Below are 27,596 nucleotides of genomic sequence, written 5' to 3'. Positions count from 1 at the left end.
AGCCTACAGTTCCATTTACGGGTACATTGCCGGAATTTCCCTTGGGCCCACCGACAAATAACGGCCCATATAGTTTGGTATTGGGCCTTGTAATTTAATAATGACCAGCCCAATGAATTGTTATTAAAATTATAAAATAAGGATTTTGAAATATTTAAAGGAAAATATGATCGTCATTTGTCAAAACTATATCATTGTATGATATACATTGTTTTTTCGAGGGGGGGTTTGTGAAACAACGAAGAAAAGAAGGAAAAGAAAAAACGAGAGAAAATCTTTCCTTATTTTTCCTGGAAAATTTTGGATTGCGAATTGTTTTGATCTTGAAAGGAGAAAAAGATTCTTTAACGATTCGCGTTTGTTCTTTTCACAACTCAGATCTAGGGTTATTTTTCGTGTTTTTGTTCATCCTCATTATCGCGGATTGTTTTACGGGGCGATTCGTTTTTCTGGTTTTTCGTTTCTGGTTTTTGATTTTTGATTTTTGGATCGGTTGTTCAATTTAGGAAGGATTCAATGATGGTTTTGTTTTCTTGACGGAAACTGATTTTGATGGTGGATTTGAGCGGCGCAGATGGAAAGGGGGCGGATGAATGGAAATGGGAATTGTGATTATAGTTGTGAGAGCAATGGATATCATTCGTTAGATCTAGCGGATGTCTATGGTGAAAATACTCCTGATGGAAGAAGCTCTGGGAAAACGTCGCAGGTTTCATCTTCTTCGAATTGCATCGTGCATCCGGTTTCTAAATTTGATACTCTTGCTGGAGTTGCAATCAAGTATGGAGTTGAGGTAAACTACATTTCAGAATTTTTAATGAGTTTAGAGTATAAAGAGAATTTTTGAATTTGCATTAGGCTGAATGCTCTTTAATTTCTTTCAGTCGCTGTTATGATAGGAAAACAATGAAATGATTGATTTCAAGTTGTTTTTGCTTTATATTGTTATATTGGCGTGTCAGATGTTCCTTTTTCCATCTATTTTTAACTTTTTTTATATAATGATTTTATGATTTATACCGACAAAGGTAGAGTTACTTTCTTCTCTTTGGCCTGGCATGATTTCTAAAGGTATCAGATCGATGACAACTCATCCATACCTTGAATTTTCTTCCATGACCAAAAGAGGCTTATGTCGGCTTTATATTGAAAATTGAATAAACCAGAACTTTTTCCCCCTCCTGAGATAATCATTAGACTAGCATGGGCCATCAACCATCAACCATCAACCATGAACAGATGTGCATTAGTTTTTTTTCTTTCTTTTCTGTTCTTCCCACTTAATATGGCCTCTTCAAAGTATCAACTAGAGTTAAGAAGGGGCGGAAGCGTAGTTTTTGTTGGGGCGCAAACATTTATGATATCGAAATTAGGGAGAATATTAATTTATACCTTAAATTTTGGGACAATTATTTCAATTTGTTTCTTTTGGATAAGGTTGGCTTTGGAGAACAGTCCATGCGTCAATTCTAATTGACCATTTTGTTAATCCTTCATTTGAAGAAGTCTACTAATGTGCAATTGATGTCTTGATGATTTTCAAGGACAATCTTAATAAAATGTCTAAATTGACTTAAAAAATTAGGAGTTTGATTGAAATAAGGACACGTTTCAAACTAGATTTTTTACATGAAATTTTATGGAGGGTGTAAATCGATTGCGAATTACATTGGCCATTAATTCTGGTTTTACTTGATACAGTTTCCAAGTCTAGAGCATAATTTGATATTTTCCCACAAGTTACAAGGCCTATAATCAAACAATAACTGGTGATATTTATTGGAAAAATTACCCACCTTCCTGAATTGTTAGTTTGCTTGTGGTAGCCATACAGTAGAAAATTTCACTTCAAAGTTAGTCAATTTCTATCATCTAGCGTCAATACTATTTGTGATATTATTTCTTATCGAGATATATCAATGAAAATTTCATTTCTTATCAAATAACAACATTGTCATTTGGTTATATATTGTACGCATAGAACACAATTATTACTCTGTCAAATGTAATTTTTGCTATAAAATGAGTCTCTTAGTCTTTTAGGAGAAATTTGTAATTGTCGTTTATGGTGATTTGCCAGGTTGCAGATATAAAGAAGATGAATGGTCTAGTTACAGACTTTCAAATGTTTGCTCTCAAATCTCTTCAGATTCCTCTTCCTGGAAGACATCCTCCATCTCCTTGTCTATTAGAAGGTCTAAACACGGCAGGGTATGTGTTTGCTATTTTAATATCTATCATATTGTTTTCACATATTATTTCACGATAATGATGTGAGTTGGATTGTTGAGCTCAATATCGAGTTGGAGAACAGTTATTGGTCATTTAGGGTTTGAAATTAAGTTTGGGGTTCAAGTAGTATTTCCATCCATAAAAATATGCGAGTGGCCTAAAGGAACCCTTGAAGAAACTAATGGTTCTTGTTTTTTTGATGGAGGTCATGCGTTGGAATAGTCTATACTGAATAGTTCTTTTGCTGTAGAAATTGTTGGTTATGGTTAGACAGTGGCACTGATTGTGATTTCTAAGTGTGGATGCTATATATTGATGGCATATATCATTCTCATGTTGAACGTATGAAGAGATTTAAAAGCATACAAAATGCTACTATTTGAAACTGGTTCACCATTGTTGATCTGATTTGCAAAATAAATTGGTTATAATTTTTTATTTCCAAGTGAGTAAACTTCCACATTGAAATTCATCTCAAGTGATGTATAAAATCACATCATGTTCGTTACAATTAAAAAAGAAATGAATGATCATAATATGTTGCCCATTATGATATGTTGATAAGTGAATCCTTGTGCAGACAGAGCAGTGCCGAAAGGTCTCCAAATCGTCTTTCATCAGAATTCTTTGAATCTTTCCAGTCTCTCAAATTGAAGTCTTCCGATCAAAGGGTGTCCCCAGCCATGAGCTCTTTACAAGGTTACTATGGACTTAAACCATCTGATCAGAGGAGCAGAACCGACGGTTTGGAAATGGCAGTGTACATGAAAGGAGCCTCTCATTATTTAGAAGATGTGCCAGTTTATGGGACCTCCCAGCATTTGGACTTCTTACTAACACATCACCATCGAAAATCCAAAAGTTTAGTGAATGGATGTCTGGGTGAAAAAGGAGAGGTGAGCGATGATGTTCAATCTATAGAAGCCGGGGACGGAGATAACAAATTGAGTGATAAACTGATCAGAAGGCGCCAGAAATCAGTAGCTGACTTTTCCAATTCGCCCGAAATGCTCTTGAAAGATGAAAACAGCAGTAGTGGTAGTAACGGCTTCTCATCATCTGCTGGAAAAGGCTTATTGGCTCAAAGACCCAAATCTTCTAGTAGAGCTAATTTGGCAAACGACAATGAAGTTGGATTGATTCCAATTCCAATAGGTCTGGGGGATTCATTCGTATCTGCCGACGGGTTTGCTGCGTTCAGGAAGTCGTCAAGTACATCAAGTTTACCAGATCAAGAAAACGGCATCACATCATCAATCTGGTCTCAGGCAATTTCAACTGCTTCGAGACCAATTTTTGATGGCTTGCCAAAACCGTTGACGGGTCGAAGAAACAAAGCTGCACTTGATTAGCTCCCATTCTGATCTTAAAAAAAAAAAAAAGGAAAAAAAGGGATAAATTTCCTAGCAACTTTTGGTCCATAATTTAATATGTGCCGTCTTTTATAGTTTGAAGGAATACAACTATAGAAGAAATTTTAAAGAGTTAAATAACATATCCACTTTCCCGTTTCGAATTAATGGTTACTCATAGATAGAGAGATTGTTTTGAGAACACAAGAGTGAATTGATGGAAGAGAATGTGGCATCGCGTGCTCACGCCTCTTGTTTTGTAGGAAATGTATATTAAGTCAATATCGGTGTCAACTGAGTTGAAAGAAACTTTTGAAAGGAAAACTACCTTTTTATTTTCTAAAGCGTGATGTTGTTCAGTTTAATGTATATTAGTTAATATTTGTTACTATTGTGCAGATTCACTGCAATTCTATAATGGATTATTCTAACCATATTAAACTCTTCATTTCACTAATCTTGTGAACTCTTTTTCCAATTTCATCAATCGTAAAATTATTGTGATTACCAATAAAAAAACAGCTTTAAAATGTATGAACTCTTAAACCACTTTTTACCATGAAACAGTACCAACAAATAAGTAAATAACAATAAGCTCCAATTAGAACAACACATTGAAGTAAAAATAAGGTACCTCTTTTATGAATGAAGGAAATTAATTGAATTGTGCAGGCAAGCAAGCAAAGGCAACATCACGCATGATTTGATTGATTACCAAAGTCCAATACACCACATCGCTCTTTTAGAGAGTTCATTAAACTGCGCCAAATAATATATGAATTCTCCCCCAAACCAAAATGCATACAGGCAAAGTTTCTTTTAAAGCAGAACCACTCACATCATACTGCATACTATGTAGTAAGTCCATCAGTTGCAAAAAAGGTTATGAGTTTTTAAATGGGGAAATGAAGCTCCTAATTGAAGTATTTTTGGGACTCGCATGATTTTTAAATGATAAAAGAGATTATTTAAGAAAATACTTTAAGATGTAAGGGTGAGATAAGGGAATGATATGATGATGTACAATGTAATGAAAGTATTGGTATTACATAAAATCTGAAAAGTTGGATTTTTTTTTTTTTTTTTTTCTTTCCTTTTGAGTTATCTGGGGACTACCTTTACAATGGGAGTCTGCATAATAAGGGATCAGCCACGTGTGTTTGGCACAATAATTCCATGTTAAATATAGTCTATCTCAACTTCGCAGCTGCGAGGCTATCTCCATGGATATAATGCGACTCTCTTCTCTTTTCCCGGCTTAAAAGTAAACAAAGTCGAGAATCTCAAAAATTGTTCATCTTTCTCTATCTTAATATTCTATCAAAACCTGTCACAAACATAATGGCCACCCCTGTCATTATACCAGTACACACAATTTCCATACATACGTAAGTGAACAAGCACTTATTCATTGATAGTATTACATAAACATATCTCCAAAAGTGACGTGTGAGAACTGCTTTCACCCTTTTTTTTGTGGGATGGGGTACCAATAACTAATCTTATTTATTCCAAAAATAAAAAATAAAAAAATTGTACAACTTTCTTTGCACAATAATCATCAGATCGGTCACAGGAAGGAATAATGTACTCGTCGGGAGAGGTAAATAGAGTTGGTGGATGTGGAAAGAGGCAAGAAGATCATAGGAGGTGGTCAGATAAAGAACTGGTTGATACAGTTTTTTAGTCATTTTCTTAGAACTCAAGTACACAATTTTACAGCACAGAACAGATTCTGTTAGGTAAGGTTGTGGTTTAATATTTTCTCTCAACACCCCCCTACCATACAGCATTGGCAAAAGCATTTTTGTAAGTGAAAAAGACCAGAGCAATGCAAGAACCCCCTTTTAGTGTTTGTCATATCTGATATCCCTCATCATATCTCACGTTCTTAACATCCAGAACCTAAATATATAAACATAATGTTTATTTGTCATGGGTGTTTCCAGCAGGGTGGCAGGTCCAAATTTTTTATTCATGGACGCTTTATATATTAGTAAAAATAATATTTGAAAAAATGTAAGAAGTGGGGCCTGTGAACTTAGGTCTAGAAGGGGGTGGGAGACAGTTTTACCACAAGGCTAATTTTTGGAATTGGTATCATTTTAGTTTTTCTTATATATATATATATAATATAGAGAGCATAAAGTTGAGGGGGCTCTCAATAACATATGATGAGAATTCTGAAGAAGCCTGGAATTACAACGTTTCCTGGGGTTTAAAAAGAAATAGAAGTACTTTATTTCAATTTTCTTGTCATGTGTGAACCTTCTCTCTCTCATGAATAACCGGACAGAACCAACCTTCCATCAAGAAAAAGTTGATTTCTCTTGACGCTAAAGGTTCTTTCATTCTTCACCTCCCAAAAGACAACCTAATATACAATTTTCTTTTTAATGAGAAGAGGTGGACAAAACAAAAAAAAAGCCCCTCAAATATCTAATCTCTCTTTAAAAACCTTAAGCCAACAAAGCAAAAAGTCAAATGCCTGAACAAATAGAACCATCAAAATACGATTCAGTTAGATACCTAGATTAATATAGGGTAGGGGTATAAAAGTAATTAGATTTGTTGGTAGTTAGTTGGTTATATAAATAGGAAGTTGGGGAGGGAAGAAAGGCATGAAGTATTTGGTGAAGATATTGGACTGCAACATTCCTTGAAAGAAAGGAAGGGTAGAGGGTTGGAGTTCTATTGATATGTCTTGAGTTTCCTTTGATTACTTTGTATTTCTTAGTTTGATATCAATAAATATGAACACATTCTGGTGTTCCATCAGATTCTTATTAAGATCCTTGCTCCACACTTGCAAAGAATACAACAAAGCAGCCCAACAAAGGTTGACTAACTACCTGAGATCCGATTCAAAGTGTTAATTCCTTCATGCATAACCTACTGCACGAAGAACTTGACCTTTGTAGACTCTTCACCCACCACACAAAGGAGAAGGAAAAAAATATCCAATGATGAGGACTGTGCCAAACACCAAAAGGACGAAGCTCCTTGCAAAGACATTGGCCACCAAAACAGTTAAGAGAACGACAAAAAGGAGTGTTATACTATGGTGGGGACCAACTGGGGGTTTTAGTTGAGGTTTGTGGTCTCTGTACTGGAGTATGAAGAATTTGGTTGAGGCTGAAGGTTAGGAGAGGATTTTTAACTCTCTTGAAGGTATTAGAGTGCTCTGCTTATCTTTTGGTTATTTTGAATTCCTTTTGTTATCAGAATACAGTCGCTTGGTTTGTGTTATTTGTGAAATTGGAATTATTATTACAATGTATTGTTTGAACACAGGGTTTGCTTCTATTCATGCTTTTGTTCTTGTGCTCTTGTTGGGTTTTACCGAGTGTAGTTGGTCCGGAACCTAACACATTAGTTATCTTTCTATTGGTCAACAAAAATCATAACACCATACAGGAAGAAGCCACTGAAAAATTCCTTGAAGAAAATAACTAAATATAACCAGGGGAACATGAAGTATAGGGGCTTTCTAAAAGTGACTAACCTAACCAACAGTCCATTCAAAAGAATGAGCATACTTGCTAACAATGACCTTGTGCCTTAGGCATCATATACATGATGGAATCAATTTCACCGTTTTAATATTCATGATGGAATTACCAAAGCCATTTGGCAAACCGGTTTCTCAACCTCATGTTACCAATGCCTACCCCTCCAAGTACAAGGGGTTAAAACGCCACCTTTACCATCTCCCAAGGTGCAATCCTTTCCATAGTGAAATCAATCCCATAAGAACATTTTCATTCGTGTTGTTCACCGTACTAGGCTCTACATAGGAACATCAGGATGCTGGTTAGGAGCAACTAAATAAGGGTAAATCTCCCCTCTTTGAGAAAAAATCTTTCCCTCAAGCTGATTGAACCAAAAGTAGTTGGTCGAAGATGAGAAGGGGCTCGTTCAGCGCCAGTTTGGGAAAGGTCAAACCAATTCTTTATTTTAAAAAAATTCAAAATTAAACCGACAAAAACATATCAATCGTATCATCGGTTTGTACTCCTCGACGGTTGAGGTCAATTTGAATATTTACTAAACCGATCATAGTCAGCTCGGTGGCAGTTTGGTTGGAAAGCTGACTCTGAACCACCATTGCACACCTCTATGTGAGAGATAAATAGGACAAAAACGCTCCAAACTAACACCCTACCAAAGTCTCCAATTTCCCGAACTTATTAAGATTACAATTCAACAAATGGTTGATAGGTTTCCAAAAGCCCATACTACAATTTAGAAGAGTACAACTAAATAAAAAAGATAGTATCTCAAGTGCGTTCTATGAATGAACAGCCAGCATTAGACATAACCAGATTCATGGTAATGAATTGAACTAATGTGTCAAAAACTTTCTGCTCAGCATATCTGATTTCAGGCACTGAGATCTTGTAATCGTTTGTTGGGCCCTTTAATTTAGGTTTTTTTATAGTTTGTTGGGCTTTTGTCTTTAGTTTTAGAGGACAATAATTTATCAAGTATTATACACCATTAACTTTTATAATTAAATTAATTTTTTTTAATAGCTACAATAATAATAATTATTATAATTAGTCTTATTATTATTATTATTTTCAATTTCATTAATAAAATGAAATTACAAAAGAAGAAAGGCGAGAGAAGCCTCGAGCTTGAAGAGTTACAGCATGCATCTCCGGTTGACTAAAAGAGTAGCAAAGCTACATGAGTTGAAAATTGCTGACAGTTTACACCAAGTAATTGCAGTAAAAACATGGCCAAGAAAAGATTCAAAATGATGATAGTTGTTTCGGAAATCTCTGTTATTTCGCTCTAGCCAAAGCTGCTATAGGGATAGCTCTGGCTATGTATTCCAATAGGATGCCTTTTCTTCCTTTGAAGGGATGATCCTTCAGAGTAGTAGATATCCAAAGGGAAAACCACATGCCAATTGGAAACTTGCATAAAGTGATAACAGCATGCTTTACCAAAGAGGCACAAAATCAATAAGTGACTTTGGGATTCTGAGTTATTTTTATATAGGGAGCGCCAACATGGGGATGGTGAAAAAGTGGGCAGGTGTTACTGGAGCTTTTCATGTGTTAGAACCGCTTTGTGAGCTAATTCCCAAATTGAAAATTTTATCTTTTTAGGGTAATGGTCAGACCATATGGCTTTGGGCAACTGATCAAGAAGAAGACTATTGCCGTTGTCTTGATGCAATCCATGCCTTTGTAGTGAAGATAGCGGATGCCTCTAGGTTCCAGAGCCAAATATCTGGAGTATGTAGGGGTTGGTGATTTGAAAGCAGCAGGGATAGAGGGGCCCATTCAACAATTTGCATATCATTAAGGTTCCTTTGAAGGCGAGGATTACAACTAGCATTATGCACTCAATAAATCAGCCACAAAAGCATCTTTGGCAAGTGATAGCTCATAAAGCCTAGGAAAATTCATGGATACGGGCTATTATTTAACCATCTATTGTGCCATAAAGTGATGGACTTTCCATTACCAAGATTGAATTTTCCATCTATCGTTGCCCTGCCTGATTCCACTGGTGGCTTGTGTTTTCCCCTTAGCTGGCCATTGATTATAATGGAGAAGTTTGCTGATGATGGACAACCCTAAATCCAGCATCTCCATTTATGTCCAAAGCCTCTAGCTTGGAGGATGGAGTCAAGGAAGCCTCAGTCCAGTATCAAATGCTTTTTCAATGTCTAGCTATGACTATTCCCTTTTTCCCTTTTCTCAACCATTCATTGATAACGTCATTGGCTATAACCAAATCATCCAGCATTTGACGACCTTCAAACAAAGCTGATTGTTGTTCAGAAATTAAGAGTGGGAGAAATCTCTCTGACTCTCTCAGAAAGAACCCTGGCAAGAATTTTGTAGATTAAATAACATTGATAACCTCCACTTCCATTAAATAACAATGCCAAGTTTCTGTTTTGTAGATTGCCTACGTCTAGGCCTCCATCAGTCAAAGCTTTTGAGACTTCCTCTCATTAAACCAAGTGGTTTATGTTTACTTTAGGAGCATTGTTCTCGTGGTTTTCAGATTGTCCTTTATTTTCCATTGTTCTCTTTTATATTTGTGGGTCATCTTTTTGGTGGTACAAAGAAGACAATTTGGAAGAAGTTTGTGGGTTAAAGAAATAGGCCTTTTTTGTGATTCCTCTTCCTCCTCTAATAGTTTTATGGAGTTGAATGTCACATGCTTTTTCTTGGTACAGAATTAAACATCCACTCATTCATCTTTAGGTGTTTTGGGGTTTTCCCTTGATATCATGTATCAACCCTTCATATCATGTATCAATAAAATGTTTCTTTTAGTAAAAAAATACAAAGGTCACCAAAGCTAAATCCGACCAAGGTCGCCAATGTACCCAACTTGATGCTATAGTTCTTTTGGTTGTTTCTGGGAGTAATATTCTCCTCTTTCATCACTGTAGCTATAATCTTTCCTTTAAGACTGAAAAGATTTTGTGTAACTTCTTTGATTGGAGGCTTTGCCCATTTTCAGTAAAATTGCTTCTTATAGAAAAAAAAAATTATGATCGAATATTTGCATCGGTCATGGAGTTGAATTGTTGTTAGGTTTGCTTTTGAAAATCAGCTCTGAAAGGAAGCAAAATAGTGTTTAGTAAATTTTAATTTTAAATTAGAAAAACTAATTACAGTGTCAAATAAATTAATATTAAATTGATGTTAATCATATGAACTAAAGTAGGCGTATCATTTTAGTCATTTCCACATTGATAATTAATTTTTTAAGAAGACCAGGGAAAATCTATTTATAATTTATTATAAACTATAATTTTATATTTTTTTTATGATTTGAATTTATCTAGTTTGGTTTAGTCTAAATTATTTGATAAAAGCTTAAAAAAATAATGGTTGCAAAAAAATTCAATCGATAATTTTATATTTTTTTTATGATTTGAATTTACCTAATTTGGTTTAATCTAAATTATTTGATAAAAGCTTAAAGAAATAATGGTTGCAAAAAAATTCAATCGATTGAACTTTGAAAATATATGTGAAAAATATATTAATATGAAAGAATACCACTATAATGCATTAATTTAAATGGCTAAAAACATTAACAGATTCTTAAAAGCTTAATCTAAAAGCTATTATTTATCAGCTTTTACATATCAGATAGAATTTAAAAATTGATTCTGTCAGATTAATTAGTAATTGGTTTGCCAAATATTAACAACAGTTAAGATTTTACAAAAACCACTTTCTAGGATTGCAAACGCAATCCGAAATGCATCCAAGATAGCCTTAAATTTCCAACAAAACTCTAATCAAATTAAAAAACAATTCCTTCTTTGTTAAACAAATATCATTTCATCAAGCAAATAGGAGATGAGACAAGGCCACCCTATTCTACTCATCTATAAACCCTCTAGAATGTTAACCACCCCCTTTTTTTGATATCTTTGAGTGTCTGAGCTAGACTATGCACACCTCGACTAATCTCATAAGACAACTCACTTGACTCTTCAACATTTAGAGTTAAAGGAAACTCATAGAAAATTAATTCCTAAGTAGCCACCATGGATTGAACCCATGACTTCTTAGTTATTAAAACTATCTCCCCTTTTACCACTAAGCCAACTTAGAATAGTTTACCCACCACACTTTTGAAATAACTCCCATGGTTTAAAGATTTCTTTACGCATGGTATAAGCCTCCAGCTTTATTCTTGCAAATTCCCACCAGTGGCTAATGTAGTGGGTTATTTATTGAGTACAACCTTTCCTCTGTTTATTAGTTTTTCATCTTTAGTTTTATTTTTCACCCAAGCTAGCAGAAGGAGGATCAACTAAGTAAAATATTACCCATAAATAGTTACAAAGAAGTTTCAAAGGAAACATGAAACCTAACCAAAGACCAAATCTCACTATGCTTCCCCTCCCTACCCTTGGATTAGGATTCCAGACAAGAGCATCCCGCCTCCCCTCCTTAAATATAAACCCCTGCCGCTTCCCTATTGGTCAAATTACGATACAACCCAATGAAAAAGACACAGGGTTCTCCAAGCTAACCAGATAATCCGAGACCATGTAGTTTTTAAACGAGGATAAATGATAAAGATGAGGAAATGAAGAACAAAGGGAGTTGTCTCCCACCCACTTATCCTCCCATAAATAGGTATCCTTACTGTCCCCCATAATGCAGTGAGTAAAGTGAAAGAAAGTGGAAAGCTCAAAGGAAATATCCTTCTAGGGATTTCAGTGTGTGCCTTTAACCCCTCTCGACGTCCAGTAAAAGGGATGGGCACCATTCTTGCTCACAATTATCCTATGCCGTAAAGAATCTGATACAAGAGAAAAGCGCTAGAGCCACTTAGCCAACAACGCTCTATTGTGGGTTCTAAGATTACCAATCTCTAACCCCCTTGGTACACAGAACACCCCACCCCAACTCACCAAATGGGAACCGTGACCTTTGCCAACCCCCCTCCCCCCCAAAGGAAATCTCTCACGTACTTCTCCATACTTTTACCAATCGAACTTGGAATCCTGAAAAGTGACATATAATACACCGAAATTCCACTTATATCAAATCTTATCAGAGTTGAGAAAAAACCCTTTCTTCCAACCCAGCAATCTCTTATGAATTTTCTCAGTAACAAGATCCCAAAAAGACAGCCCTCGGATTGTCCCCTAAAGGGAGCCCATGATAAAGCATAGGGAAGGAAGCAACCTCACAACAAATACCTCCGCTAACTCTGAAGCTTAATAACATCTGAACTAATGCCCAAGATGGTGCATTTGCTTCTATTGATTTTCAAGCCAGAAATCTCCTCAAAGAAAGCAACCATATAATTAAGAATGAGGAAGGACTCTTCTTTCCCAGAACAGGACAACAAAGTATCAACAATGTATCCTTTAACCCCTTTACTCATAAGCCAACTTAAGACATCCACCACGAGTGAGAACAAAAAAAGGGGACAAAGGATCCCCTTGTCTTAAACCCCTAGAAATTTGTATCAACCCCTTTGGGGATCAATTGTATCAACCCCCACATCCACATTTTCCATTTATAGCCAAAACCTTTTTTCATGATCACTCTGCCCAAAAATCCCAATCCACACGATCATACGCTTTCTCAAAGTTAAGTTTAAGCGGAACACCCTCCTTTTTCTTCGACCTATACTCTCCTATATTCAGTTCCAATTAAAGATGTGATGTATTTCAGATTTTCATATGAATAATACAATATTAGGAATATGAGATTTTACATTTTTATGATTTTTAATATTTAAAATGAGGCACACTTCACCTCAATATGAGAAAAAGTCACATTTTGAAACAGTGAAAAATTCTACCAAGGGTGTTAACAACCGAGAGGAAAAGAAAAGGAGAGGGTCACCAACAACTTGAAGAACAAATCCTTCCCCTAGATTTACAATTGATGAGAGTAAAGCATTTAACTATCCTGGCTTAGGCAACTCTAAAAGCCAGTATCTCCATTTGAACCTAAAACCCTTCTCTGCAAGGATCTTATTCAAGAAATCCCAATCCACATTCCACACATGATTGTAGGTCTTCTCAATTTTTAAAGATACCACTTCCTGCCTAGTGCCTACAAGATCCATAACTCTCAAATACTCAGTAGTCCTGGGATATTATCTGATGTAGTTAGTTAGTTAGTTTAACAGCTTTGGTTAGATTCTTTTCGGTTATTTAACCATTTTGTTTCTTCCTTCCAAAAGAAAAGAGGGGAAAAAAAAAGAACTTTGTTTCTTATTCAGTTCTCTACAGGTAGAGGGTTTCTCTCCCTAGATCAGATAGCAACTTTATTAAAAATAGGACGTGTTTCACTTTCACCACATGGAAAAACTTCTGGAATTGAAGAATGCGTGAATTCATTTTGATCATGAAAATGCTATTAATTAAAGTAATCATAAGCATTTGAATTTGGAACTACCTACCTGAAATGCTACGAGAAACTTCCTAATGTTAGAACAAATGCCACCCCAAGCTAGTTATGTAAAACTAATTGCAAGAATTAAGACTAGATAACACTAACCAGGTCAGAAACATGGGCCTACACTTGGGAGCAAATGTTCCTGGATCAAGTTTGTCAGGATAACTACTATGTACAGAGTTCAGCCGAGAGCCTCCAAAAGTGTTGACAGCGCCATCAAGTTGTACAGAATTTATGCACAAAGCTGATCTTTCTTTACAGTACAAATCCATTTTGTATTCCAATTCCATATTCAGCACTGAGAGAACATAATGGAAGTATTCAGATGGAGCAAGCAGGTCTTCAGCAGAGATTCAGAAAAAAATATGTAGTGAGCATTAAAGAGATTGAAAAAACTTACATTGGAAAGAAATAACACCTCTTATGTAGGCCTCCAACAATTAAGAGTTGAAATGTCTTGTCTAGATGGCAACATTTGAGGAATGCCATGACCTGAAAAAATGTGATAAAAGATTTTTCTCTATAAAATTAGGGAAATGCTCCATAAATTTACAGAAGTTTTTCATAAAACTAAACTTAGAAACAATGGAAAAGTCACCAGAAATTGGAGCTCCAGAAGGAATACTATTGGAGGCAGGACGCTGAAAACCAATATTATTTGGCGGTCGTTCAAAAGGTGGTTGAAAATAGGCTACAAAGACGAATTATATAGCATCAGAATAGTGGATACTGGTAGGTGAGAAAATGTAAACATCAAACAAAATCTTACATTTGATCGGTTCTAAGATGCTTAAAATCTTACACAGGTCCATTTCAGTACAACATTAATTAAAGCAAATTGCCTTCTCTGACCACAATAAAAATTGAAATAGTATGTGGGTCTCAACCTACTTTTTTCTTTTCCCAATCCCAGCCACGAAAAGTTCTTGAGCAAAAAATTAGAGATTTCTACTGGATTGGAGGTTTGAGCTAATGCCAAATTGCTGTGTGCTTACTTTATTCTTAAAATGACACCAAGATATAACAAACGGGTGCAAAAGCCAAAAGCTTCCCCCAATAACTGCATAACAAGCCTCTCCACATTGCAGAGGATCATAGAAAAACAGTATTTACCATAGTAGTCCTTCCAACTATAACACCACCACAGACTAGACAAGTTGAACACTATAAAATTTCTAAAGCCAGATTTTCAGGAAAACCTTTTGATTCTGTTCCTTCCAAGTACAAAGTAGTACCTTGCTGCATAATTTCACAACATTTTAGCCATATATTTTTAGCTGCCACTTGACCCATCCTATGACACCTTCAAAGCCACTTTTCCACAATTCTGGGCAATTAGACTGATAATCCAAATTCATCCAAAATAAAAACCCCAATCCTTGAACACCAAAAGGGCAGTGAGGAAGAGATGATCTACAGACATTGTCCAAACACTTCACATGGAGGGATATAACCCAATCACGCAAAATCTTCTGATTTTTTTCTAGAGACTGACATCCAGACCAAACTAACCGGGGCGATCAAACTTAGTATAAGTATATTCATGAGTTCAAAAATCCTGAGCATTGGACCTCAGTTAAATTGTTTGACAAAAATCATTTGGCCCAATGGGATTTTCACCTCCTTTGAAGGTTTTGGCTTAAAAAAAACACAGAATCATTCCTGATCAAGAAACTAATAACTTTTTTTTAGTTTAATTCTGCTTTTTGCTTCTATGTGGTCCACTTCTTTTCTTTAATTAAAGCCTAACCCAAATTCACACTAGTCGGGCTTCTTTTTTTTTGTAATTTGTTGTGTAGGGATACCTCATCTCCCCACTCTTTGTTCTCTGTGATAATGAAAGTTTTGTTTCTTATAAAAAAGATAACAATAATAATTAAAAAATAAAATGAACATCAGAGGACTCCAGAGGACAAAGAACCAAACAACTTCGTCATGCCCTACCTCTAGTTGAACTGAACACACATGGCAAGCCACAACCAACAGTCAAGCTCCCTATAAGACTTCATTGGAAACCAAAATCAAATCATGGGAGCCTTTTTTTGGCTACATCATGACTGTCTTCTTCCACCTTGCTTTAGGGGGGACGGGTATCTCAACTGAGAGGGTGTAGCCTTAGACGATAAAAGGAGAGAGCTCTCCCAGAATCAAATCAAAGTCTTTAATACCAATACCTTTTTTAAATCTTCGAGGATGCTTCAGGATTAAACATCAATCACCAAAAATCTGAGCTAATGGGTATCAATATGACTGAGGCAGATGTTAGATCGATTGCTACAACTGTGGCTGCAAAGTTGGTATTTGGCCAGGTTCATATCTAGGCCTCATCCTGTTTGCCAGACCACGTACTATTTCTTTTTGGAATCCTATTATTGAGAAAATTGAGAAGAGATTACACACGATGAACCACTCCAACATCTTCAAGGGTAGAGAGAGACTTACCGTCCTCCAAGTCACCTTGTCTAGCATGGACATATTACCTATCACTTCACAAAGTGCCATCTAAGGTGATTTCAAAACTGAAAAATTATACATGTCTTTTCTGTGGAAAGATGGAACTAACAACGTCAAATGGGATAAGGTTATCAAACCTCACTCCCAAGAGGGTTTGGGAATACAAAGCATTGAAGAAAAAACAAGGCTCTCCTTGCAAAATGGATTTGGCGATTCCACCGTGAGACTCTACAATCAATAATCCTCTTCAAAAACTATGTTAGGATCTCAGAACGTAACTTAAGAGACGACATGAAATTTGAAAGTAGAAGGATAGAGTCACAATCAAAGTAGGAAATGGAAATAACACCTTTTGGAATGATCGTTGGATTGGTAATGTCCCCCTCTCTACCCTCTTTCCTCGCTTGTACAACTTGACCAACCACAAACAATTGGCTACTGTGAGCAATTTTTGGGAAGATAATCATGGATGGATCATCTTATAGGAGAAACTTTTTTTTTTTATAAGAGACAAGTATATTCATATAACAAAACAGAACATCCTAAGGGCGAGGGACAAGAGGGCCCTCCCCGGAAGAAGCAAGGGAACTAAGACATAATGGCCTTCCAATCGTTGAAAATCATAGAAAGGCTATAATTACAAAAGTGTTTGGTGTAATTCGTACTCCACCAAGAGGCTGTGTGTTGAACCACAGTCCAAAAAGAATCAAAAGAATTAAATCTATCTTAAAAAATTCTGCTATTCCTTTCTTTCCAAATGCTCCACAAAAGGGAACGCGTCAATCCTACTACTTCTAGAGACAAATAGACTTTGAATATTGGTTGGCTTTGATGAATCTCCAATCCACTGTCAATCCTACTACTTCTAGAGACAAATAGACTTGGAACCTCGACAAAAATGGAATCTTCTCCTCCAAATCATTAACTATGGATCTGGACACAAGGTGAGGAAACAAACTCTTCCCTAAAAATGTTTTTCAAGAATACATTTTCTTAAACACTTTCTTTAAAATGAGAATAAAATGTAAACCCTTACATGTTTGATTAAATCTTTTTATAACTGTTTTATATACTAATTTTCTCAAATTTTGGTTTTGAGTGTTTTCCTTAAAATGGATTATTTTTCAATCTCATTTTTAAAAATTGCATTTTGAAAAGTTACCAAACATCTCAAAAAGAATTTAAATGATTTTTTTTTTCAAATTTAAACACCTTAAAAGTTAATCCAAACACACCCTTCTACCCAAAAAATAATCCAATTCTTGTGGGAAATTGGACACAGTGCTATCAACACAAATGATAAAATCCAAAGGCGCCATCCACACATAGCCCTCTCGTCCCATTGCTGCCACATTTGCTTCTCGGATTATAGGACCCCAAGCAACCTCTTCCTTCACTGCCATATTGCTAAACAATTTTCAAAGGAAATCACAATCTCCTTTGGCTGGTCAACACCTCTCCCATATGACATTCAAAGCATTCACATACACACTCACGAGGCACCCTTTCAACAAACACAAGAGAATCATATGGTCTCATCTCAGCTGTGCTTTCCTATGGACTATATGGAAAGAAGAAATATCCATATTTTCAAAGGAAAAGGAAGGTCATACGACACAATATAAGAACTTACCATCTACATAGCCAAGACTTGGTGTAAATGTACTTTTTTTATTGCATTTGATCTCACTTCTCATAACCAATTGGAGGAATCTACTGTAACTCCTTTGGTTTTGGGCTCTTTTTGTACTTTCATACATCAACGAAAGATATTTCTTATAAAAAAAATAGAGAAAGAGAGAGAAATAAAAAGCAAATTGAAACTACAATCAAAATAGGAAACTGAAAAGGATTAACCATGGAATTACTCAAGGGCCAAGAGTAACAATTACTTTTCCTAATTCTTCCTACATCACGAGACATCAGTCCCATTTACAGTAGGGGTCATGTTCTTCCATAATGCACCATTAGGTGAATGTCTATGGACACTTAAGGAGATTTGCAAACTTAATGGGTTCAGGCATCCAATTTATTTCATAATCTTTGTTCAGTTGCTGTGTGTTTGGATCCCTTATGACATAGTAAAAAAAACACACCAAAAGACATTTGTAGTAAACATCCTCAAATACCTAACGTCTCCAATCACCAATGCATACGAGATAAGAACAAACCAATGAGATTATGACACCAAGATAGACAATGAAATATTTACATTTTAATACCTTCCTGGCTGAATGGTGGACCTGGATGTGATGGATTTCTCCCCCCATTCATCCATACACCTTGACGATTTTCAGTTTTGAATTCACTTGAAGGCATTCTCCACTGTTCATCACCTAAAAATGGCCTCCGGCCATCCATAAGGGATGACGAAGAATATGAATGATGGTATGGATGAGGAGGATGCGGCTGAACCGGAGGCTTAGCATAAGAGAAATGAGTTGGTGGGTTTTGAGGTGGGCCAGAAAGCATCTGTCTTTGAACAAAGTTGGGGTTGCCTTGCTGATATTGCTGGTTTGGTTGAGAAACAGGTGTATTCAAATATATATCATTATGCCCATACTCTGATTGCCTCGAAGAATTAAATCCAGAAGGATCTATAGAATTGCAGACAGCAGCTGGGACAAAAGAAGGTGCCTGCTGGCTATACATTTCACTTTTAGCAGAAGCATCCACATGACTGCCATGAGAAGCATTTCCAGCCACCATTTGCACATGCTGATTTCCCTGTGGAAAAGACACACTAAGTACTACTATACCAATAAAATAACATTTCAAGCAGTACATTGATTTCTTACACTAGCTATGTTGCAGTATTCACGGGGCATTGCAGCTTGATAAGGTAGCTGTCCTGAAGGCTGCTGTGAAGATTGAAGCGGTAATATCTGCTGGTTTGGCAATGGAGGCTGACTGGGCACGGGCGGTTGGGAAATTAATGGTGGTGGAGGAGGTGGTGGAGGGCATGCAGATGGTAGAGGAGGAGGTGGTGGCAATGACGGAAGTGGTGGAGGTGGTAGTGGTGGTGGCGATGGAGAGGATGGAGGTGGAGGTGGGGGTGGTGAAGAGGGTAGGGGTGGGGGTGGAGGAGGAGAATCAAGAGGTAATGGTGGAGAACCTTCTGGCAGAGGATGAAAATCTGAAGAAGTATTTGATGCAAGTTCTGTTGCCCTATCCGAAGACTGATGCTGAGCATCTATTTCAAAAGAAATATCCCCATCCAACGACTTTTCATCCTTCGGATGGCCAGAAACATCTTCCATTTCAAGTTCTCCATCCACATCCTCTAAGATCCGATGGCGCCTGTCACCCAGAGTAACTGCAGATGCTTCTGCCTCTCCAACACCATGTCTTAGTTCGGTCAAAGTAGCATCAGTGGCTTCTTTACCTGGGGTGGTAGGAAGATCCTCGTCTTCATCCGCAAATACGTGTGAAGATAAAAACCCAGGCAGTTGGAATGTTGCATTACTGATACAATTCCAGAAAGAGACAAAAAAATTGGTAAAAAAGAGACAAAAGGAACATCACAAGAGCATATTTCCATTTAATTTTTTTTTTTTTTTTTTTACAAGAAACAAAATATCAACAAAAAAAAACTTGTACAAACAGTAAGGGAAATTTTATGACTCTACCCCAAAAGGCCAACGAAGATTACCAAAAGACTTTCTAGAAGAATTCACCTGATCCCAACTCAACATAATCCCCTCAAAACAGAATGGTACACCAATACTCAATCCCATAGGAAAATATAGCGTTCATAAAAATAGGATAAGAAATAAATTTAATGATGTATGAATTTTACAAAAATATAGAATAAAATTATGAAAGACCAAATCACAAGAAACAAATTAGAGAAACACTTCTTCCATGTAAACCAACAAAAGTAGGATAAACGTATGCATACTAGACCAACCTATCCCAATAATGAAAGAGAACATCTTAAGACATACTTGGATTAAAGAAAAATTGGCAACATCAATGACAATGTTGCAACTAATTGAAAACCAGGTGTTGGGTTAGCTTAACAAGCCTATCGATACATGTTGCCAACATCCAGAGGTTGGCACTAACGAGTTGAGAATATTTGGCTTGAAGGTAAATTCTTGGGAACCAGGGAGAACTTGTGTATTCCGTCACTTCTAGTTGAAATTCCATAGAGACGTTTTTTTAAGGGAAAAAAATCCTTTTTTCTAGTCACTGCAACCTTAAGGGCCTATCAAAGATGGAAACCTCTTGGGTAAAATTAATGTCTGGCTGGCAAATCATTCTGTCCATATTTGTGTCTAATGACTACATTAGAACTTTTATGCTGGAGAAAGCAACAAGGTTTTTTTTTTTTTTGTAGAATAGAGATGTTTCCAGTCCTCTGGAGCTTATTGTTACTTAACTTTTTTTTAATTCATGGTGTGAACCCCCAAACCTCAGTAATTGGATAAGAGAGTAGTAAGGCCTGTTAATAGCTTTATCATGGTGCAAATTACCCAAATCTTTTCTTAACTTGCTTCATATTCTCTTTGTGCTAAACGGATGGTATTCTCAACTTCCTTAGCTCAGGTAGAGGCTTTCCATCCTCTTTTTTGGCATATTTTAAATTTTCAAATAAAGTAATTTGCTAGAAAAGAAAAAACAAGAGAAAACAAAAGCCTTAAAATTCCCAAGAAAGTTCTGGCGATGTGAAACCCTACCGACCAAACTGCACATTGAAGGCAAAAATCATTTCAGCTTGCATACATGATTATTCAAGAATACGAGCCAAGAAACCAATCAGAGGATATACTATTAACTTTTTGTTCCGATGTTAACTATTACCAGATCCCATACCCAATATAACACAAAACTAGATGACTTGATGTTCGGGAACATATTATTTCCTTGCTTTCTTTTTAAGGAAGAAAAGGAAAGGATGAACTAATATGCTTTGAAATAAGGTATAACAAATTAAATAAAATTAAAATATAAGGTTGAAAAGCTGAGAGTGAAGTGAAATCCAGACCTTCCATACTCATCAACAAGCATGCCTTCCATTTCTCTGATTGGATCATCTATGGCTCTCTCAGCACGAGATGGACGTCTGAGGTTGAAACCAATAGATGAATCCTCATTTGACACTCCTATTTCATCCATGTAACGTCGAAGAACAGATTCGGGTAAGATTTTCCTCTCAAGCCAGAGACGAAGAACCTGAAGAGAGTTCCACAGGAAATATATTTAAAAAAATTGAAATGATTCATAAGCCTATAAGGACAGAAGTAAAAATAAGCACCTTGTGACACTGACGACGATTTTCACGAGCTCCAGCACCTGGTGGTGCGGCAGCCCCAAGAAGGCGAGGCAACGCTGCTTGAACTGTAGGAATGTAAGAAGCTCCAGCAATACCTAATATTATCATAAGAAGAAATAATTCTTTTGGTAATCCTATGGAAGCTGCCTTTTTCATCAACAAAATTTTCTTTCATAAAGAGTTAAAGAAGAACAAAGGAAGAGTCCCATTTCATTCCAAAAACATAGAAGTGATGTGTTTAGTATTCCCAGTCAAGGACCCTTTTACTTCTAATAAGCAATATTAAGTGCATCTACCTCTTTGAGTGTGCGAGCATTGTGTTATAGAATCCACAAGAAAGAAGAGATCCACTTTGCGATGGAAACTAGATTCAGTCTCCAACTTCCGGATAAGGAGTTCAACCACCTACAGATAGAAAAGCAGTTAGACAATAAAACAGAGATTCTTCCAATGGGCATTTATTCATTTCAAAACCCAATTCCATTAAAACAACCAGAATTCACTTCTAGTTCATAAACCAGTTATCTTTGGTAAAATTTAGTCCTCAATCCATAGGATCATACCCATAGCCTAATTAATACAGGGAAACTGCAAAAATAACTTCATTCATCATCAGACAGACTCAAGAAAGAGAAGGGAACACACACTCGTACACACACCAGATTGCACCCATCCACAGCACCACTACAAATCTAGACCATGGAATGGTGCCAGCAAGCAACTTCCATTAATTTATAGCTCCACTATTTTATAACATGTCAACATAGGATATGAATAGACAAAAAGGGAAAAGAAGAAGACTTCACATAGTCCATTTCGATTTAAACAATTAAAGGGAAATGTCTTAACACAAGCAACGTTAAAAAGCCATTTATACATGTGTGTATGTGCGTGTGTGCATATAGCATTTTTCTTCTCCACATGAATTAGGAACTCGCCTAACTCTTTTTTGAAAAATAAAATTGATAATATAAGGTGAAATCTTTTAACAGCCATCCTAACATCACTTTTAATCCAGGACAATCTAAATCAGGTTAACAGGCATCGGAGTCAGGAAACTACCTCGTTGGCAATTCCATATCTGGCACAATCAATAGCCAACCGAGTTGCACGTCCTATGCTTTCTTTAGTTCTAGATAAAGTCTCTATCATTCCTTCAAAAGCATCTCGTGCAACAGCTGCCTCAGTGCCACCACTCAATGAATCTCCAACAGATCTGTGTACTGAACTGACTCTTTTCTCCTCTATTTCTTCAACGTCATTGTGATTTTGTGACGCTAATTGATGTCCTAGAGTTGATGGAGAAGCCACCTCTTTTTGATGAAAAGATCCCTTCAAGTCTGCCAGCATCAAATGGGTGGTACTAGATAAATGCGTCTGGACTGGAGTAGGACTAGGACTACCATGGACATCAGAGGATAAAATACCAGAACTAAAAAATCCAAGGACATTGTGTGAATGAGCCTCCCTTCTTTTAGCTTGAGCAGCTGCAATTAGATGCTTCATGGACAGGGCAGATTCCGTGACCTTAAATTCACTGACCAAGCTTCTATTTTTTAATTATTAAAAAAAAAAAGTTAAGCTTGGACTCTATTTAAGGAAAAAATAAGAGGAAGAAAGAAAATAATTAAATGGCAAACATTAATACCTTTCACCATGAAGATCATCATGATCCATAGAACTTCCCCCCATAGTTGTAGAGTCATTGGCACGTGATTTTGGAGTAGTTTTAGACTTCTCTCCAGAAGAATGTGACCTACTTTTTTGGAGGACAGATAACTTCTGAGAAGAGCTGGAACTTGAAGGCAAAACCATGGACTTAGCAGACCCCCCCTGGGATTGTTTCTGGACACCAGTATTAGAGGCTTTGATTGGAGGTTTCACAGTCTTCGTTTGTTCCAGGGATGTAGCGCTATTGGTTAACAAAGGAGACTTTTTCCTTTCCAAAGCTGTAGTGCTATTATTAGCTAATGAAGGAGACTTTTTTGGGGAAATAAAATTTGGTTTTCCATCCTTAGGTAACAGCTGCTCAGATCCTGATTTTGAAGGACTTTCAGAGGTATCAACAGCCTCTGGTTTTTCTTGCTGGAATTCTTCAGTTTGGGGTTCTTTAGGAGATGAAGACAACCTCTGCGCCTGGCTAGTTGATTCCTTAGAACGGTCATGCTCTGATCCATTAGTTCCATTAACAGTCAAAGGAGAAGTAGGAGGACTTTGATTATGATCATCATTATTCTTACTAACATCTGGACCATTTAAAGTTGCATCAATATTCCGAGAAGATCCATGAACAGGAGTCTTAGGATCTTCATCGTCGTCGTCAAAAATGCAAACTGCCCTCCTTTTTCTATTTGAATGATTTGCCAATAGTCTATCACTACTAGAACATGAAGCATCATACCTCTGTGAAAACGAACTCTTTTCATTTTTAGCATTGTGAACGGTAGTTGTGGTATCAGACATAGCTTCGAGAGCTCGACGATGTCGCTTTGTCAAAGGCAACACAGTTTCATCACCAGCTGCAGAGTTAACAGAATCTGAATGGTGACTAGATTTTAAAAGGTTCTCTGATTTAAGACCGGGAGTTAACTTTTTTAACTCAGATTTTTTAACCACTTTTTCATCAGCCACAACAGGTTTAGGAGAAGAGGCAACCTTTATGTTGTTGCTGAGTGATCCCTTACTCTCCCCTATGTCTCCTCGTTTCAACTTTTTGGCAGGACGCAAACTTTCACTTGATCCCAAATCAGATTTTCCTTGTCCAACCAGAGGCATCTTTCCAGCACTAGCTTTGCTTTTGCCCTGTCCCTGTTCCTTAGGACTCTGTTTGGTGTCTGCCACATCATCTTTACCCTTAAAATGCTTTTTATCCCTTGGCAGGTCTTTAGTCTTCTTCCCATGACCAGACTCAGAATTTGGTTTAAGAGTTCTAGGACCGTGTTCCCTCGTACCTCCACCAGAAGTAAATTTGCCTTTCTTTCCACCCTTCGAATTTGAATCCACAACAGATTCTGGAAGATTGGGACGATTATCAGGAACTTCGCTCTTAGATGCTGTGACAGTAGAGCCTTTGCTCTTCTGGTGTTTAGCAGCAGCCTCTTGTTTCTTCTTCGAACTAGCCCCTTCCTTTTTGACATTTTGACCGTTAGCTGTAGGTATATTCTGAAGTTCTGAAGGCTTTTCTGTTTGAGAAATACTTTTATCCGATTCAAATGTCACTGCTTCACTCTTTGGTGCAATATCTAATATATTGTCCTTCTGCTCAGAAGAAATTCCTGAAGATGAATCATCTGACTGATGCGGTTCTACAGAAGACTTGATGTCTTGAACATTGGTTTCACCTCTTTTTTGTGAGCAACGCCCAAGTCTAGAGCTATAGTCACCTATGCCTTCATTTACAGCATCGTCGTTTGATTCTGCAGGACCCACTTCTTCATCCTTCAAGTCAACATCTAACTCATTGTCCACAACCTCATCAGTGCAGGGAGCACCACTTTCAGTTTCCAATCTTTCCATATCAACTCTCATACCACTAGTTTTCTCATTTTGTTTTTCATCAAACGCTGAACATATTTCCCTCACAGCCTGAGCAAATTGAGTTGTTTTACCTTGGCAACGAGCTGATAATTTATTTTTTTCCACAATAGTGAAGGCCTGAATATCACCAGGGGCTACAAAAGCTCTGTGAATTTCAATACATGAATAAAGATATCATTAAAGAGTGTAAGGGTATATTTTATTTCATAGCATATGAATAAGAAGATGAATAAAGAACACAAGTATATTGAGTACTATAGCACACAGGAGTAAATGAAAGATGAAAGACCTACAAAGTATGAATACCAGAAAAAGACAAGTGTGTGAAAGAAAAGAATTGAAGATATAACCAATTAAAAATGTCAAGTGTCAACATTTGAAAAGAATATGGAAAAAGTACACGTAATGCTAAGTAAAATTTAGCTTTCAGTAACAAAGAATGTTGCAGAAAGTATTTTAAACCTTTGTACAGTTAGAATAGTGTATTTGACAACAAACCATAACCATCCAAACTATGCACGTAAAAAAGGGAAATGTCAGTAACCAATAGTTAAAGTTATTGACTCAAGTACAGTAATCTGACTCTCGGAAGCTTTGACAAAGTTACATTTTTTGCAATTAGAAACTTAAAGAAGCGAATAAATAAATATAAGCAACCCTAGGTCAATTGCCAGACAATGCATATAGAAAAAAAAAAAATTATGGCAATTACAATGAGCATTATGTACCCTCTACCCAGTCTCAAACACCTTTCCAGGATAATGATCTCATTTATGCAGTCTAGACGCAATAAAGTGCTATATGCATAAACTAAGTTTTTCTACATGAAATAAAGGGAGAGAAGCATATACACACGTCAAGCTCAAATTAAAACAAAAAAAAAAACTAAGAAAGAAATACTTACATTTCTAGCGTTCCAAAGAAATGGACAAAACATTTCTTCGGGTCAGGAGATCTCTCCCAGTCCTCGGGCCTGCTAATCTGTAAACATAACACCATCATACCTTATAACTCCAAAAGGCTAAGTAGTTATCCTTGCTCAGATGAATTGATATTCCAAAACCTAGCCACACAGTTAACTTCTCTTTTTGCAAAAATAACGTAACAATCAGCTTCCTACCCCCCAAAAAATGCTCCCTTACCTCCACACTCGATAAAATAATGTCAAGAACATAGGATTATTAACGCTTTTCTTTAGACCTAAGTCATTAAACCTTCTAGTAATCTCCAATATTTTATCAAAGCAACTAGAGCCTCTTATTTTATGTTACGTTTTGGTGGCTATTTGGCTATGGTTTAAATTTTTCTTCTGCCTCAATTTCCAACTTCCATTCCTCCTACTCAAAGAAAACTTATTGGCCCAAGAGAGAGAACGCACGGTTATGCCCTGATCCTAGTTCAGGACCGTATACCAAAAACAACATATATTTTCACATGAGATTGAACAAATTATTTCATAACTGTCTGCCAAAAGGTAGACAAAAACCTTGAAGTTGTAACACAAAAATACAATCTTGAGGAACAGACTAATATGAGTCGAAGAACTAGAGAAAATAAACAATAACATCAAGCTCAAAAAGTTCAAAAACAGCCAAACATCGCATGAGCAACAACAAAACGCAAATAGTACACCATTGAAAAATAATTCCAGTAGACTGAAAGAAGATGAGAAGTAAGACGAAACAAACAGGAACGAAAATAACAAAAATTAATCACAGTACCACCTAAACACTCATGAAAATAATACTTCCTGAGAAAGCAAAAAACACATTTCCCAAAGTGCAATACACCACATACGCATAATCGAACATGCATATTAAAAAGAAAAAGAAAAGAGAAAAAACAAGACATCGAAGATTGTACCTTGGCTGGCCAAGCAGGAAAACCCTTAACCTTGGCAAGGACAAGATCTCCCAAACTGAGCTTCCTATTAGCCTTGGCTTTATTTGCTCCGCGTTTCCGACCCGGAGCCATGGTCGTTTATATGAACAAAATTTTAAAAAAATAATAAAACCCTAAAACAAAACAAAACAAAAATCAAAATCGACGACCTCGGGGGGGCAAAACCCAAACCCAAAAATTTCCGAAATCCACACAGGCCGAGAAGTATCCCCTGGAAAACGCGGAGACGATGGAACCCTCGCCGGCGGTGGATGGCCCCGGCGGTGGTAGGGCTATAGCATCGGGGGCAGAAGGGGGGTTTAGCGGCGGAAATTTAGAAGTGTGATGGAGTTGAGGGGGAGGAGGGATTTGTGAAGGCGAGGCGGTGGAGTGGAGATTATTGAGAGGAAGATTTGTTGAAGGATGCGAGATTTGGGATATGGGATTGGCTGTCGGAGCCGGTGCCGGAGATGGCGGTGATTATAGAAGAAAGTGAAGTACAGTAGGGAGAGAGATTTTGGAGAGGGAGAGGGAAAGCGAGAGACAAAAAGGGAAAGCCAGAAACGTCGAGCGGAGAGAGATATCAGTGTTGGCTCATAGGGTTGTCTCTCAAGCCTCCGCCTAAATCAGGGTATGGGTCTATTTGACCCGACCCGGATGTTTATACATTTTTCCCTCAAAAATGTCAAATCCATTCAGTTTCTTTTTTTTCTTTTAAAAAAGAGAAAATTACCAAATGAGTTTTTTTTCAAAAATACAACAAAAGCCCAAAATATTTACCTGTCTAAAATAAAATGTGAAAATATTTACAATTTTAAAAAAGAAAAAGGTCCTACAATTAATCGATCACACAAGCGCGTGAAAGTTTGTTACACGATAGTTTAGCTCTTGGTATACGATCGTGTACCAAATTTAAACAATTTTTGTTCAAATTCATGTACCAAT

At 36.8% G+C, this 27,596-nt stretch overlaps 2 protein-coding genes across 7 annotated transcripts; one reads left to right on the top strand and one right to left on the bottom strand.

Moving 5' to 3' along the window:
• Window positions 1-182: 182 nt before the first annotated feature.
• On the top strand, window positions 183-3,972 carry LOC101221951. The gene is made up of 3 exons (XM_004148523.3): window positions 183-793; window positions 2,081-2,211; window positions 2,813-3,972. Exons 1-3 carry the CDS (start codon window positions 575-577, stop codon window positions 3,582-3,584), a joined length of 1,122 nt encoding a protein of 373 aa, XP_004148571.1. The 5' UTR covers window positions 183-574; the 3' UTR covers window positions 3,585-3,972.
• On the bottom strand, window positions 3,344-27,237 carry LOC101205990 (ENHANCER OF AG-4 protein 2). 6 transcript variants are annotated; one of them, XM_011653442.2, is made up of 14 exons: window positions 26,634-27,237; window positions 25,675-25,751; window positions 22,882-24,915; window positions 22,296-22,782; window positions 21,530-21,638; window positions 21,216-21,328; window positions 20,946-21,133; window positions 18,754-19,420; window positions 18,178-18,682; window positions 14,100-14,192; window positions 13,902-13,993; window positions 13,604-13,799; window positions 4,701-4,911; window positions 3,344-3,592 (listed from the first exon to the last, which is right to left on the bottom strand). In XM_011653442.2, exons 1-11 carry the CDS (start codon window positions 26,742-26,744, stop codon window positions 13,923-13,925), a joined length of 4,455 nt encoding a protein of 1,484 aa, XP_011651744.1. In that variant the 5' UTR covers window positions 26,745-27,237; the 3' UTR covers window positions 3,344-3,592; window positions 4,701-4,911; window positions 13,604-13,799; window positions 13,902-13,922. The 6 variants fall into 6 exon arrangements, with proteins under 6 accessions (XP_011651744.1, XP_031738135.1, XP_004148590.1 ...); XM_031882275.1 differs by lacking the exon at window positions 3,344-3,592 and adding an exon at window positions 4,244-4,343; XM_004148542.3 differs by lacking the exon at window positions 3,344-3,592 and having other exon boundaries at window positions 4,552-4,911.
• Between the last annotated feature and the right edge of the window lie 359 nt (window positions 27,238-27,596).

This window comes from Cucumis sativus, chromosome 3, assembly GCF_000004075.3.
Source record: "Cucumis sativus cultivar 9930 chromosome 3, Cucumber_9930_V3, whole genome shotgun sequence".
Lineage (NCBI taxonomy): Eukaryota > Viridiplantae > Streptophyta > Magnoliopsida > Cucurbitales > Cucurbitaceae > Cucumis > Cucumis sativus.
The sequence above is the reverse complement of the archived record's forward strand: the minus strand, read 5'-3'. Positions and strand labels throughout refer to the sequence as shown.

Excerpts from the sequence above, each read along its gene's own strand:
- LOC101221951 (XM_004148523.3), top strand. The coding sequence starts at position 575 with ATGGAAAGGGGGCGGATGAATGGAAATGGGAATTGTGATTATAGTTGT. Across the intron at positions 794-2,080 it reads CAATCAAGTATGGAGTTGAG|GTTGCAGATATAAAGAAGAT; the intron begins GTAAACTACATT and ends GTGATTTGCCAG. Across the intron at positions 2,212-2,812 it reads GAAGGTCTAAACACGGCAGG|ACAGAGCAGTGCCGAAAGGT; the intron begins GTATGTGTTTGC and ends ATCCTTGTGCAG.
- LOC101205990 (XM_011653442.2), bottom strand. The coding sequence starts at position 26,744 with ATGGCTCCGGGTCGGAAACGCGGAGCAAATAAAGCCAAGGCTAATAGG. Across the intron at positions 22,783-22,881 it reads GATGATCTTCATGGTGAAAG|AAGCTTGGTCAGTGAATTTA; the intron begins GTATTAATGTTT and ends ATTAAAAAATAG. Across the intron at positions 21,134-21,215 it reads ATCGTCGTCAGTGTCACAAG|GTTCTTCGTCTCTGGCTTGA; the intron begins GTGCTTATTTTT and ends AACTCTCTTCAG.